This window comes from Pseudophryne corroboree, chromosome 6 (assembly GCF_028390025.1).
Source record: "Pseudophryne corroboree isolate aPseCor3 chromosome 6, aPseCor3.hap2, whole genome shotgun sequence".
Lineage (NCBI taxonomy): Eukaryota > Metazoa > Chordata > Amphibia > Anura > Myobatrachidae > Pseudophryne > Pseudophryne corroboree.
Window position 1 is genome coordinate 344,787,769 of NC_086449.1, and position 14,971 is coordinate 344,802,739.

Consider the following 14,971-nt stretch of genomic DNA (forward strand, 5'->3'; position numbering starts at 1 on the left):
TTATTTTACAGTGAGATCTGCTGGCAACAGACTCACTGCAGCGAGGGACTAAGGGGAGAAGAAGCGAACCTACCTAACTGGTGGTAGTTTGGGCTTCTTAGGCTACTGGACACCATTAGCTCCAGAGGGATCGAACACAGGACCCGACCTCGATCGTTCGGTCCCGGAGCCGCGCCGCCGGCCCCCTTACAGAGCCAGAAGCAAGAAGTGTTCCTGAAAATCGGCGGCAGAAGACTTCTGTCTTCAACAAGGTAGCGCACAGCACTGCAGCTGTGCACCATTGCTCCTCATGCACACCTCACACTCCGGTCACTGATGGGTGCAGGGTGCTGGGGGGGCGCCCTGAGGGCAATATAATACACCTTGGCTGGCAAATCTACACCATATATAGTCAGGAAGGCTATATAGGTGTAAAAATACCCCTGCCAGAATTCCAGAAAAAGCGGGAGAAGTCCGCCGGAAAAGGGGCGGGGCCATCTCCCTCAGCACACTGGCGCCATTTTTCCCTCACAGCTCCGCTGGAAGGACGCTCCCTGGCTCTCCCCTGCACAGTGTCAAGCTACATAAGGGTAAAAAAGAGAGGGCGGGGCACTAAATTTAGGCGCAGTATATATATATATATATATATATATATATATATATATAAAATATAGCAGCTATAAGGGAAAAAACACTCATTTATAGTGGGATCCCTGTGTTATATAGCGCTCTGGTGTGTGCTGGCATACTCTCTCTCTGTCTCCCCAAAGGGCTTTGTGGGGTCCTGTCCTCTGTCAGAGCATTCCCTGTGTGTATGCGGTGTATCGGTACGGCTGTGTCGACATGTTTGATGAGGAGGCTTATGTGGAGGCGGAGCAGATGCCGATAAATGTGATGTCACCCCCTGCGGGGTCGACACCTGAGTGGATGGTTCTGTGGAAGGAATTACGCGACAGTGTCGACTCCTTGCATAAAAGGTTTGACGACATACCAAATGTGGGACAGCCGGCTTCTCAGCCTGTGCCTGCCCAGGCGTCTCAAAAGCCATCAGGGGCTCTAAAACGCCCGCTACCTCAGGTGGCAGACACAGATGTCGACACGGATACTGACTCCAGTGTCGACGACGATGAGACTAATGTATCTTCCAATAGGGCCACACGTTATATGATTGAGGCAATGAAAAATGTGTTGCATATTTCTGATGTTACCCCGGGTACCACAAAAAAGGGTATTATGTTTGGAGAGAAAAAACTACCAATTGTTTTTCCTCCATCTGAGGAATTAAATGAAGTGTGTGAAGAAGCGTGGGCTTCCCCCGATAAGAAACTGGTAATTTCTAAGAGGTTACTAATGGCGTACCCTTTCCCGCCAGAGGATAGGTCACGTTGGGAAACATCCCCTAGGGTGGATAAAGAGCTCACACGCTTGTCAAAGAAGGTGGCACTACCGTCTCCGGATACGGCCGCCCTGAAGGAATCTGCTGATAGAAAGCAGGAGGCTATCCTGAAGTCTATATATACACACACAGGTGTTATACTGAGACCAGCTATTGCTTCAGCATGGATGTGCAGTGCTGCAGCTGCGTGGTCAGATTCCCTGTCGGAAAATATTGATACCCTAGACAGGGACACTATATTGCTAACCGTAGAGCATAGTAAAGACGCACTCTTATACATGAGGGATGCACAGAGGGATATTTGCCGGCTGGCATCTAAAATAAGTGCAATGTCCATTTCTGCCAGGAGAGGGTTATGGACTCGGCAGTGGACAAGAGATGCAGATTCTAAAAGGCACATGGAAGTTTTGCCTTATAAGGGTGAGGAGTTGTTCGGGGATGATCTCTCGGACCTCGTTTCCACAGCAACAGCTGGGAAGTCTACATTTTTACCCCATGTTCCCTCACAGCCAAAGAAAGCACCGTATTATCAGGTACAGTCCTTTCGACCCCAGAAAGGCAAGCGGGTTGGAGGCGCGTCCTTTCTGCCCAGAGGTAGAGGTATGGGGAAAAAGCTGCAGCATACAGCCAGTTCCCAGGAGCAAAAGTCCTCCCCCGCTTCCTCTAAGTCCACAGCATGACGCTGGGGCTCCACAGGCGGAGCCAGGTACGGTGGGGGCCCGTCTCAAAAATTTCAGCGATCAGTGGGCTCGCTCACGGGTGGATCCCTGGATCTTTCAAGTAGTATCTCAGGGGTACAAGCTGGAATTCGAGACGTGTCCCCCCCCCCGCCGTTTCCTCAAATCTGCCTTACCAACAACTCCCTCAGGCAGGGAGGCAGTGTTAGAGGCAATTCACAAGCTGTATTCCCAGCAGGTGATAGTAAAGGTGCCCCTACTTCAACAAGGACGGGGTTACTATTCCACAATGTTTGTGGTACCGAAACCGGACCAGGAGTACCTCAGATTTGTGGTACAGGATTGTCATTACCAATTCCAGACGTTGCCGTTCGGTCTATCCACGGCTCCGAGGGTCTTTACCAAGGTAATGGCTGAAATGATGATACTCCTTCGAAAGAAGGGAGTTTTAATTATCCCGTACTTGGACGATCTCCTGATAAAGGCGAGGTCCAGGGAGCAGTTGTTGGTCGGGGTAGCACTATCTCGGGAGGTGCTACAACAGCACGGCTGGATTCTAAATATTCCAAAGTCACAGCTGGTTCCTACGACACGTCTACTGTTCCTGGGGATGGTTCTGGACACAGAACAGAATAAAGTGTTTCTCCCGGAGGAGAAGGCCAAGGAGCTGTCATCTCTAGTCAGAGGCCTCCTAAAACCAAAACAGGTGTCGGTGCATCACTGCACGCGGATCCTGGGAAAGATGGTAGCTTCCTACGAAGCAATTCCATTCGGCAGGTTCCATGCAAGAACCTTTCAGTGGGACCTGTTGGACAAGTGGTCCGGATCGCATCTTCAGATGCATCGACTGACAACCCTGTCTCCAAGGACCAGGGTGTTTCTGCTGTGGTGGCTGCAGAGTGCTCATCTTCAAGAGGGCCGCAGATTCGGCATACAGGACTGGGTCCTGGTGACCACGGATGCCAGCCTTTGAGGCTGGGGGGCAGTTACACAGGGAAGAAACTTCCAAGGACTATGGTCAAGTCAGGAGACTTCCCTGCACATAAATATTCTGGAACTGAGGGCCATTTACAATGCCCTAAGTCAGGCAAAACCCCTGCTTTAAAACCAGCCGGTACTGATCCAGTCAGACAACATCACGGCGGTCGCCCATGCAAACCGACAGGGTGGCACGAGAAGCAGGACGGCGATGGCAGAAGCCACAAGGATTCTCCGATGGGCAGAAAATCACGTGTTAGCACTGTCAGCAGTGTTCATTCCGGGAGTGGACAACTGGGAAGCAGACTTCCTCAGCAGGCACGACCTCCACCCGGGAGAGTGGGGACTTCATCCAGAAGTCTTCCAACTGATTGTAAACCGTTGGGAAAGGCCACAGGTGGACATGATGGCGTCCCGCCTAAACAAAAAGCTAGAAAAATATTGCGCCAGGTCAAGAGACCCGCAGGCGATAGCTGTGGACGCTCTAGTGACACCGTGGGTGTACCGGTCGGTTTATGTGTTCCCTCCTCTTCCTCTCATACCAAAGGTACTGAGGATAATAAGGAGAAGAGGAGTAAGAACTATACTCATTGTTTTGGATTGGCCAAGAAGAGCTTGGTACCCGGAACTTCAAGAAATGATCTCAGAGGACCCATGGCCTCTGCCGCTCAGACAGGACCTGCTGCAGCAGGGGCCCTGTCTGTTCCAAGACTTACCGCTGCTGCGTTTGACGGCATGGCGGTTGAACACCGGATCCTGAAGGAAAAGGGCATTCCGGAGGAAGTCATTCCTACGCTGATTAAAGCTAGGAAAGAAGTTACCGCAAATAATTATCACCGCATATGGCGAAAATATGTTGCGTGGTGTGAGGCCAGGAAGGCCCCAACGGAGGAATTTCAGCTGGGCCGTTTCCTGCACTTCCTACAGTCAGGGGTGACTATGGGCCTAAAATTGGGTTCCATTAAGGTCCAGATTTCGGCTCTATCGGTTTCCTTCCAGAGAGAACTGGCTTCACTACCTGAAGTTCAAACTTTTGTTAAGGGAGTGCTGCATATTCAGCCCCCTTTTGTGCCTCCAGTGGCACCTTGGGTTCTCAACGTGGTGTTGGATTTCCTAAAGTCACATTGGTTTGAGCCACTTAAAACCGTGGAATTGAAGTATTTCACGTGGAAAGTGGTCATGTTGTTGGCCTTGGCTTCGGCCAGGCGTGTATCAGAATTGGCGGCTTTGTCATGTAAAAGCCCTTATCTGATTTTCCATATGGATAGGGCAGAATTGAGGACTCGTCCCCAATTTCTCCCTAAGGTGGTATCAGCCTTTCATCTGAACCAACCTATCGTGGTGCCTGCGGCTACTAAAGACTTGGAGGCTTCCAAGTTGTTGGACGTAGTCAGGGCCCTGAAAATTATGTTTCCAGGACAGCTGGAGTCAGAAAGACTGACGCGCTATTTATCCTGTATGCGCCCAACAAGTTGGGTGCACCTGCTTCAAAACAGACTATTGCTCGCTGGATCTGTAGTACGATTCAGCTTGCACATTCTGCGGCTGGACTGCCGCATCCTAAATCAGTGAAAGCCCATTCCACGAGGAAGGTGGGCTCTTCTTGGGCGGCTGCCCGAGGGGTCTCGGCTCTACAACTTTGCCGAGCAGCTACTTGGTCGGGGTCAAACACATTTGCTAAATTCTACAAGTTTGACACCCTGGCTGAGAAGGACCTAGAGTTTGCCCATTCGGTGCTGCAGAGTCATCCGCACTCTCCCGCCCGTTTGGGAGCTTTGGTATAATCCCCATGGTCCTTACGGAGTCCCAGCATCCACTTAGGACGTCAGAGAAAATAAGAATTTACTCACCGGTAATTCTATTTCTCGTAGTCCGTAGTGGATGCTGGGCGCCCATCCCAAGTGCGGATTGTCTGCAATACTTGTATATAGTTATTGTTTAACTAAAGGGTTATTGTTGAGCCATCTGTTGAGAGGCTCAGTTGTTATCATACTGTTAACTGGGTATTGTATCACGAGTTATACGGTGTGATTGGTGTGGCTGGTATGAGTCTTACCCGGGATTCAAAATCCTTCTTTATTGTGTCAGCTCTTCCGGGCACAGTATCCTAACTGAAGTCTGGAGGAGGGTCATAGTGGGAGGAACCAGTGCACACCAGTAGTCTAAAGCTTTCTTTTAGTTGTGCCCAGTCTCCTGCGGAGCCGCTATTCCCCATGGTCCTTACGGAGTCGCAGCATCCGCTACGGACTACGAGAAATAGAATTACCGGTGAGTAAATTCTTATTTTTTATATATACCTTTTTGGCTGCCCATTTTAGATATACCTATATGTTATTAACTAATTGTGCATTGGAATTACTTTTTATAAATAGATACTTATTCATTTTCACTTCACCTGTATTGTAATACTTTCCTCAAAGAAGCGCAGTGTCATTTTCTTGTATATGATCCTAATTGGATGGCCTGTAAAAAATAAAAATAAAAGTAAATCTGTAAAACATCGAGGAAAAAGTGTGAAAACTATGTTTTACCGTGGCTAATAGGATACCACCCTATATATCCTGTTTTCTTGCTTGTCAACGAGCAGCAACCTAGGATATAGTGCGGTGTAAAAGCACCCAGTTGAAATGACCCAGGTTGTGCAACCAGTATTCAACCCGCATCGGTTTGCACAATAGGAAGAGGCAACAATTGTACGGCTCCCGGGTGTGACTCGTCATTTTATTATAAAAGTGGCATTACTTAACCATGCAGGACCATACTATATCTTGCAGCCTGTTGGAAGCACAAGAAATTCATGGGGAACAGCATACTGTCCCTGTTCCCCTGTATCTGTTGGATTCCTCATTTCTTTGGATCTTACAGGACTGTAAAGCTGGCCATACACTACATGATAATTGTGTAAAAACAAGCCAACCAAACAACTGGTTGGAACGAAGATCATTTAGTATATGCTAAAAACAAATATTGGGCAAACATGAAAAAATGCTAAGTGGCAAGTAATGGTAGCCACAAACTGGTTTGGTTTCCAACACGTTTTATTTGACAGACCTCAAACCAGCAGATGTCATTCAAAGCCTGCAATTATATGGTAAAGGGAACAAATTTTGTATCTAAAGGATTTTCACATTGCCTTCGTTAAGCTCACACTGTCCGACTACTTGCAGTGCAAATAGGAAAGAAGTAGTAAAATATGGTAGATTAACCATGGAGGGGAGGCCCGCAATGTGTGGGACCCCCAATGTGGTTTCAACCAGCCCAAGGATTCCCCCAGATGAAAGAGGTTGGGCCCATAAAAATATATGTGGGCCCCACTTTGCTATAACCAAGTAGCGCTAGAGCACTTCTAGTACCCCATTTAGCAATGAGGGGGGGGGGGGGAATTTTTTATTTTTTTTTGTCAGTGAAGCAGGATGCCTTCTCCTTTTGTTGATATAACTGTGATGCTGCAGCCGGAAGGAAATTCACCGCCCGGTCTACTACCGGTTGCATGCGTTCCACCAGCGCGTGTGTATGATTTCACAGATGAGGTCTAAGAGATTTTGTAGTCACTGGTAAGAGCTGGAAATGGGCCTGCTATATTTATCTATGTATATGATTGTTTGTTCAGGTATGTTTGACACTAGTGGATCCCAGTACATGCCATGTTTTTGGGATCGCTATATGTTTTATGGGGGGGTGGGGGTATATAGGGGGGCAGTTTGAATATAGAACCTGAACCTTGACCAAGCTCCCAGGGGGGACCGAAACGTCGGAATGATGTCTATGCTTATTTGCCACAAATAAAACTTTGATGGAGTTATATTGGATTGGTGAGTGCACTTTGAACTGTTATATATATATATATATATATATATATATATATATATATATATATATATATATATATATATATAACATTTCCATGACTTTTGTATCTCTTCCAGACCTCCAGACCCTCCTAGTTTGTGTGACATCCCCAGTGTTGTTGCCCATGCAGAAACTGTGCAATGCTTACATTCCAACATTATCCATTACATAAGATACAAATTGCTCTGTTCTTGCAGAGGAGGTGCTGCACAGCCTAAAATTCAAATAGCAGAGCCACTCCAACTGCCAGTGTGTCCTGACCAGTGATGTTGGGCAGTGTTTGGGGTTTTTGGAGGAAATCCAGGTTAACTAGGTCTCAGTTGGCTAGACCTATAATGGTGGTAGGGCTTGAGCTACCATTTTTACAACAGTACTATTTTGCCTCCCAGTTGAATAACCTACACTCATGGCATTTCAAATAGTGGGTCTCCATTGAAGACTCTCTGCTGCTTGAAGGTCATATACTGACATGTCAGTACACTTAGCACAGTGTTTCCCAACCTCTGTCCTCAAGGCGCACTAACAGTTCATGGTTTAGCAATATCCATGCTTGAGCACAGATTTTTCATCTAATTTTAAGATAACTGAGGTACTAATTAATTCTCCTGTGTTCAAGTATGGGTGTCCTTTAAACCTGGACTGTTAGTGTGCCTTGAGGACCATGGTTGGGAACCCCTGACCTAGCATCTACATTGCATATGAAATGAATGAGATACCCCAAGAGGTACACTAGAAATGCCTGGTATTGACTTTAACAGCACAGAGATATAGTTTTATACATACTGTATAAAAAGTTGGCGATGAAGCACAATGGAACTTGGTAAGAGAAAAAGCTGTGGACGCTGCATCATAGCACTTCTTGGACAGATTCAGACTCCATCACGCACAAATGTTCAAATGTTGCAGATGAAATTGATCAGTGTGATCTAGTAAAGTCGTTTTCTCACTCCCAGTTGTTTGCATAATTAAGACAGTTTGAGCTAGAATAAGGCTCTGTGTGGCCCATGACCTGGTGACCTTAGAGGGGCTGTTTGCCATGACTCTGGCCTTTGTGTATGAGGACACATCTGTAGACACTGTTGGATTCCAAGGAATTGCAGACCAGCCTCTGCATACTCTGGGCCTGATTCCAATTTGCACAGTATTGCACAGCTGCAGGGAAGTGGCAGCACAATACCGTACAACTAAAATGAAAAATGAAAATGCAGCAGGAGGTGTCTGTAGGAAATACACCCATCCTGCATGAATCTGCCATCTGAATGGTTATTTATACCTATCTGAGCACCCTTTTGTTTCTCTTTGTGGATTTACATGTTTGTTGGGATCCCTTACTGATAGTGATCTATCAAGGGGACTACTTCTCACATGGGCTGTTCTACGTGGCCTGCTCCAGAGTGATCTCACCCAGTAGCCTTGTGATCCCAGCACCTGAGGGGAAAACAGTTTCAAAGAGATCTTTCAGTAGAGAAAACATAGTTTACACACACCTTATAACCCACCTTCAATTCATTCATATTCATTTTGTTTTTAAAATAGTTTCATTTATATTATTTAAGCATATACTGTAAGTTAAAATGGGATGAAATGGAAACCGTAAATATTGATTGTTTACCTGGGTGAAACCGGGCACATCAACTTGTGGATTGATGATCATGCTGGCAGAAGGCCTAGGAGAAGTGGGCTGCAGAGAAGAGTCCTGAGGGCAGACAAGTGCTACGGCTAAGGGGTGGTAAGAAGAAAGGTGGGATTGTGGGGGTATGGAATATGTTAGAGATGTAGGACTGGGAGAAATGTCTTTCCAAGAAGGAGACGGGGTAACAAATGGCGCAGAGATAATAGGGGACAAAATGTATATATAGAAAGGGCACTCTGTTCTATCACCACAGTTTGTGGTGTGGCAAAGAGCTTCCATTGTTTTCCTATAGTATATTTATTAAAATTTTCTTTGCAAAGTTAATATTTTGTTATAGTCTCCTTTAAATGAGTATTACCCACCCGCGTGGTTCATGGGCCAAGAAGAGGTGCATACCCTGTTACAAAGTATTGAACATAAGCCTCCCATTATAACACTTTTCTGTGAAGCATCCTATAACATACTCTAGTATAATAGCATTGTGTGCTTCTAGCTCAGCTTTTGTGTATTTACCATCCCTATTGGGTTAGCATGTGTCTTGCTAACTGTGTGCATTAGTGTCTTAAGGTGGGTACACACTTAGCAATAAAGTAAACAACGTCGCTCTTCCTGAGCGACGACGTTTACCGTATCGCCCGGTATGTATGCCGCTGCCGACGAATGATGCGCGACCCTGTGGGTTGTAACCAACACTCGGTGTCGGCCGTGCATGCAGCTCAATTTAGACTCCTCATCCAAAACGGCATGCTCCGGCCGGGCGATGTCACTGTCCGTTATCATTAGTGATATCGCACAGTGTGTATGTCCGCCGCTAGGCGGCCCGGCCCAGAGGGGGAAACACTAGGTGATTTTGCTCACCGAGCACATCTCCTAGAGTGTGTAAGAGGTGCGGCTGCTGTGCGTGTGGTGCCTGCTGCCGTGCAGGTGTAGACTCTGTGCTCACCAGGCGCCGCTCTCTCTCACCTTCAGGTACCGGAACCTCCAACGGACCTGGAAATCTTCAGTCGGATCCGGACACGGCGATTCCCTCTCGGAGCTGACCGACGAGCGAGCTGAGGAGAGAAAGGTTTACCTTAAGGGGGGTATCGACCCTTCTTCCACTGGAACAGGGGATACCCCAGGGGTGACCGCGACCCTCACCGGTTGGGTGAAAGGTCATCACTGGCACAAAGCCTCAGCCACCCAGCTTTCACACACTCGCGCTCTCGCACGTAGTGTGATGAAAGGGATTCTCACGTCCGTGAGCAATCCTGACTCCGGCGCTCGGGGACAGACAAGGGACAAACGTACACGGATGCTACTCACCGTCACAAGTCTTGCACTCCGATCTTCTCCACTTACAGGTCCCTGTAAGGAGGCAAAGAGAAACAGCCGTGCAGGGCCTAACTCTAACCTAGTGTGCGTCCGCTACACTAGCTACATAAACAGAGCCCTCAAACTAGCTCGTGTGGGTGGTGCGACACAACTATGCACAACTTAAACAACACATACACTTTGCCCTGCACGGTAACAACATACATCACACTATCGGAATACAAGATCACACGGTGTTGTCCCTTTAAATCCCTACCTGCCGCTGGAAGGGGGTGGGTGCCACACGGCCTGCCCACCTAACACCTCCGGGTGGCCCGAGCCTAGTGCCCAGTGCCACCTTTATTCACCTGGGGGGGTACTTACTCGCTGGGCCTAGCGCCCCCTGACTGCGCTCAGGCCGGAGGCCTGACTTCGCCCACGGGCCTAGCGCCCGCCTAACTTGCTGCCCGTTGGGTGACCTGGGCCTTGTGCCCAAGGTCACCTTATTGTATCCCTACTTGGCCACAAATACACTAGGGTCTAACGCCCTCTAATGCCCACAGGCCTATTGCCTGATTTGCCCCCGGGCCTAGTGCCCGCCTAACTGGTGCCACAGGGGTAGGGTGGCTTGGGCCTAATGCCCAAACCACCTAATCAGAAAATGGCCCCCACTCTCCTACCTGTGCCACAGGCCTAGTGCCTGACTTGTGCCCTCGGGCCTAATGCCCGTCCCTGGTGGTCGAGGGAGGAAAAGGGAGGGGGTGAAGTAGCCTCACCTGCTCCAGGGATCTTCGGTGCCCTCTTCGGCCGCTGGCCCGTCCTGGCCAGCGGCGCCGCCGTCGCATCGCCGCGTCCAGCCACCGCTGGACATCTTCTTTCCCAGGGCTGGAGTCTTCAGGCCTCTTCCGCGGCCACCCGAGCTCCGTCTTCTTCCTCGCACCGCCGGGATCTTCTGCGCTCCGGCGCGCCGACGACCGTCCTCGCTGCTCCCGCCCGACCTCTTCTTTCTTCTCCGCGCTCTTCCGCGCGCGCGGTCTCTTCGGCTCCCGCCCGGCGTCTGACGTCAGACGCCGGGGACGGGGCCTATGACGCGGCGAGCGCCGATTGGCTCGCCGCGTCCCTCTCTGACTGGCTGCCGCTCCGGGAGCCGCGATTGGCTCCCGGAGGGCGCCAAGATTCAAACGCCTCTGGTCCGGTGCAGGGAGAAGGGTAATCCCTGCACCGGACACCCGCCGCCACGCACCCAGCGCTGGGGACAGACAAGCTGCCCCAGCGCTGTCCCCAGCTAGGGACAGCACCACAGATGTGCCCACAGGGCACATCTCTACAAGTGTACCCACCTTTAGTTTTCTCTACTTGTATCCATTTGAATGAAAGTCGCATAAAATCTGATTACAGGATTAGGTTGTATCGTCTTACTAAATCTTTTTGTGACTTTACATATGCTTGCTCATATTATTTGTTGGCAAACATAAATGCTCAGGCTGTGCTTGATCTAGAAATGATTATTGTACATGCTGCTGTGGTTTATATTTATTATTGTTCGTTACGTCATTGCAGTAATAAGCTGTGTCATTGCAGCCTCTCATGTAACTGACCTCATGTCACCCAGAATGCTGTAGAAGAGACACATCTATTTGTGTTTGAAATTTAGAATATACTTTTCTTCGACAATGGACGCTCCTAATGACAAATTAAATAATTTATAACTTAGCTGTTTTTTTTTTTTCATTATGTAGATTAATTAGCTGAAGTGTTACAATTGATGTTTGTACTCTTACAGTACTAACCAAAGCGGTAACATTTTTGCTAATGAAATAAATTTCAGTTCATTCACATTTATTGGTAATTTAAATAAAAAAAAAAAAAAAAAAAAAAAACAACAACAAAGTTGGTAAAGGGAATGTTCTATTTTGCTAGAAAAGTTGCTATGAGCTTTTGTGTCAGGGATGTGGTGTGCACCCTTTAATTTCAATTAAGTTTCCACACGCTTCTTGTTAAACACAGTTCTTCTTGGATTGGTTCCCAGAGACGAGCGAGTATTGTGAATTTGTGATCTGTAATTACACACTGCACTCATCATAAGGTCACAGACATATCATGCTGCTTGTTACTATATTGCAGAGAATGTCCTCACACAGGCTGTGAAGATGTTAAACATTCTATCCTCCTTTCTATAGTAATATCTCCCTCACTCCCTCTGTAATGAGGCGCCTCCTATTTCCCTTGTATACTCCACTAAACCTTCTTTACATCTTATCTTTACCCTTTCTTTTTTACTTTTGTTCTCTCATTCCCTTTCAGCTTCATGTCCCTGGTGTTTCATTCTGTTTCTCTTTGTACATCCTCCATATCTCCTTCTTTCCCCTCCCACCATCTTTCTCTCAGTCACTCTCTTGTTTCCCTATCTCCTTAGTAGGATCAGTTCTACTGTCACAGCAGACCTCCAGTGAGATACTGTAACACACTGTTCAGCAGAACTGCTGATAAGGGTGAAATGTTCATTCTAGCATTTCTGTGCCCATATGTGTATACTGGCAGTTCCAAATTGTATATATATATTTTTCTTAATTCATAATGGCTACTTGTTCAAAATGCAGTGTTTCCATTCCACTCTTTAGAAAATAACTGTATTACATATTGTAAAGTATACATTTTCTGTCCTATTTTTATGTTCTTATTCATTGCATTGTGTTCAGTGTGCAGGGTTTGTCCAGTTAGCAGTCACCATGGTTGCCCTGTCGCTGAAGATCTGCATCCGGCAGTGCAATGTGGTGAAGACCATGCAATTTGAACCGTCCACTGCGGTCTATGATGCCTGCCGGATCATCCGGGAGAGGGTCCCCGAGGCTCAGACTGGCCAAGGTATTTCTACCCAGTTTGCTAAATAATGTTAGCTTGCAGTAGTGATGTTGAATTGTACTAAAACCAATTATAAAATAATAGTAATATCCATTATGCCTAATGTATAATCTCTTGTTAAACCTGTATCTTGTATTATGCATTGCTGTTAGCAAATACAGATGTGACACTTTTCAGCTTAACCATGATTGTGGGTATTCGCGGCAGGTGTGCACATTCAAGCATGCATATAGTCGCACCCACGATTCATATAAAATACATTGAGTGACCGCAGGTGCGACTATACGCACCTTGCAGCGAAAAATTGCAATTGTGGCAAATCGTACCCTTGACCCGTTAGCAGGTAAAATAAAGGTGGCCACATCTGTAGGTCTGTTCAGCGCCTCTATCTTTAAATAAATAGTGACAGCCAATATCTTTTCATCATTTGCATTATGCACTTCCAGGTCTAAGATGACGTTTATTGGTGAGAACAGCACCATACCACCCAGCATACTATACCACAAAGGTTCTGTGGCTGATTAAAACCAGGTGAAATGCAGGCTCGAAGTCTCGCAGCCACAGATCCTTTGTAAATCATAGGTGTAATGGTTATAGGGATAGTATGGTAAGCCTATGTTAAAGGCCACACCAGATTTTGAACAGTATCCACTGTATGGATATACAGGTTGAGTATCCCATATCCAAATATTCCGAAATACGGAATATTCCGAAATACAGACTTTTTTGAGTGAGACTGAGATAGTGAAACCTTTGTTTTTTGATGGCTCAATGTACACAAACTTTGTTTAATACTCAGTTATTAAAAATATTGTATTAAATGACCTTCAGGCTGTGTGTATAAGGTGTATATGAAACATAAATGAATTGTGTGAATGTACACACACTTTGTTTAATGCACAAAGTTATAAAAAGTATTGGCTAAAATTACCTTCAGGCTGTGTGTATAAGGTGTATACGTGACATAAATGCATTCTGTGCTTAGATTTAGGTCCCATCACCATAATATCTCATTATGGTATGCAATTATTCCAAAATACGGAAAAATCCGATATCCAAAATTCCTCTGGTCCCAAGCATTTTGGATAAGGGATACTCAACCTGTAATTGTATTTTTCAAGCTCCGTTGCAATCTTTTGAGTTTTCATTTTCTCTAAATTCCCCAAAAGATATTCCTATTAACTAGTTCCCAAAATACAGTCTGTAGCTCAATACCTATTGTACTTTTGCATAAAAAATGTTCCAGGACTTTTTCTCCGGAGAACTCTGTATTTCATATGCTTCCATTGTTGATGCAGTCTGTTTTTTGCACAATGCTGCTTCTTGTTTAAGAAAACAGTGATGTGTTATGCTGCATTCAAATTCTGGGCATAGACCCCAGAGCACTCTGTGTGACTTGACCTCTTCCTTTTGCCCACAGCATTCGACTTTGGTCTGTTCTTATCAGATGAAGATCCAAGGAAAGGAATCTGGCTGGAGGCTGGCAGGACCCTGGATTATTACATGCTGAGGAACGGGGTATAGGCCAAATATTCATTCAATTTATTGCTTAGGCATTTAACCACATTGATATGAAGAAGCCCAGGTGCACAGGGAGTGATTAGCAAAAACATCTACAATAGGCTGTACTCAAACTAGTACATGTTATTTTTGTATAAATACTGTAGGTAATAGCTCTATTGGCCTACTACAACTTGGCTCTTGAGAACCACTATGTCCCAAAATGAATTGAATGAGTATTGCTGTAAGTTAGGTTTTCCAGACTGACAGTCTGTGGATATGTCTCAACTTCAAACGTACTCTCAAGACCCACCTCTTCATCAATGCCATCCAGCTCTTATCCAAACCCACTGCTACTTGCACCTTCCTCACAGGCAATGCCATCTGTGTCTCTCCTCTCCGTCTGCCCCAGACCTTTAGAATGTCATTTCTTATAAGCAGGGCCCTCTACACTCATGTGCCCATCTTCCTTGCACTTTTATTATCATTTGCTCCATACTCCCTACAGCGGCACCTAACCTTTGCTTGCTGCCGCCCTACTGCTTATTTGAGTATTATGACCACTGATGCAACAATGTTTATATACCATGTACCTGTCCTGCATTGTCTTGTACTGTAAGTCATGGTTTTATTGTTTTGATTATTTGTTTATGTACTTTTTGTGTATGGCCGTGATGATCCCTTGTGATGCCATATAAAGCATAATAATAGTAGTAATAATAATAATAATAATAATAATAATAATAATAAAAATGGCTTTTGTATGGCTTCTGCTTTCCTGGACCCACCTCACTGTATTCAACT

General features: G+C 46.3%; 1 protein-coding gene across 4 annotated transcripts in view; it reads left to right on the forward strand.

Annotated features, from left to right (window-relative positions):
• TLN2 (talin 2) overlaps positions 1-14,971 on the forward strand; it is a 701,648-nt gene that overhangs the window by 287,518 nt on the left and 399,159 nt on the right. For all 4 annotated transcript variants that reach the window (XM_063926512.1, XM_063926511.1, XM_063926513.1 and 1 more), the window contains exons 3-4: positions 12,505-12,670; positions 14,088-14,185. In XM_063926512.1, the coding sequence (XP_063782582.1) occupies positions 12,535-12,670; positions 14,088-14,185 (234 nt within the window). In that variant the 5' untranslated portion in view covers positions 12,505-12,534. The remainder of the gene's footprint in view (positions 1-12,504; positions 12,671-14,087; positions 14,186-14,971) is intronic.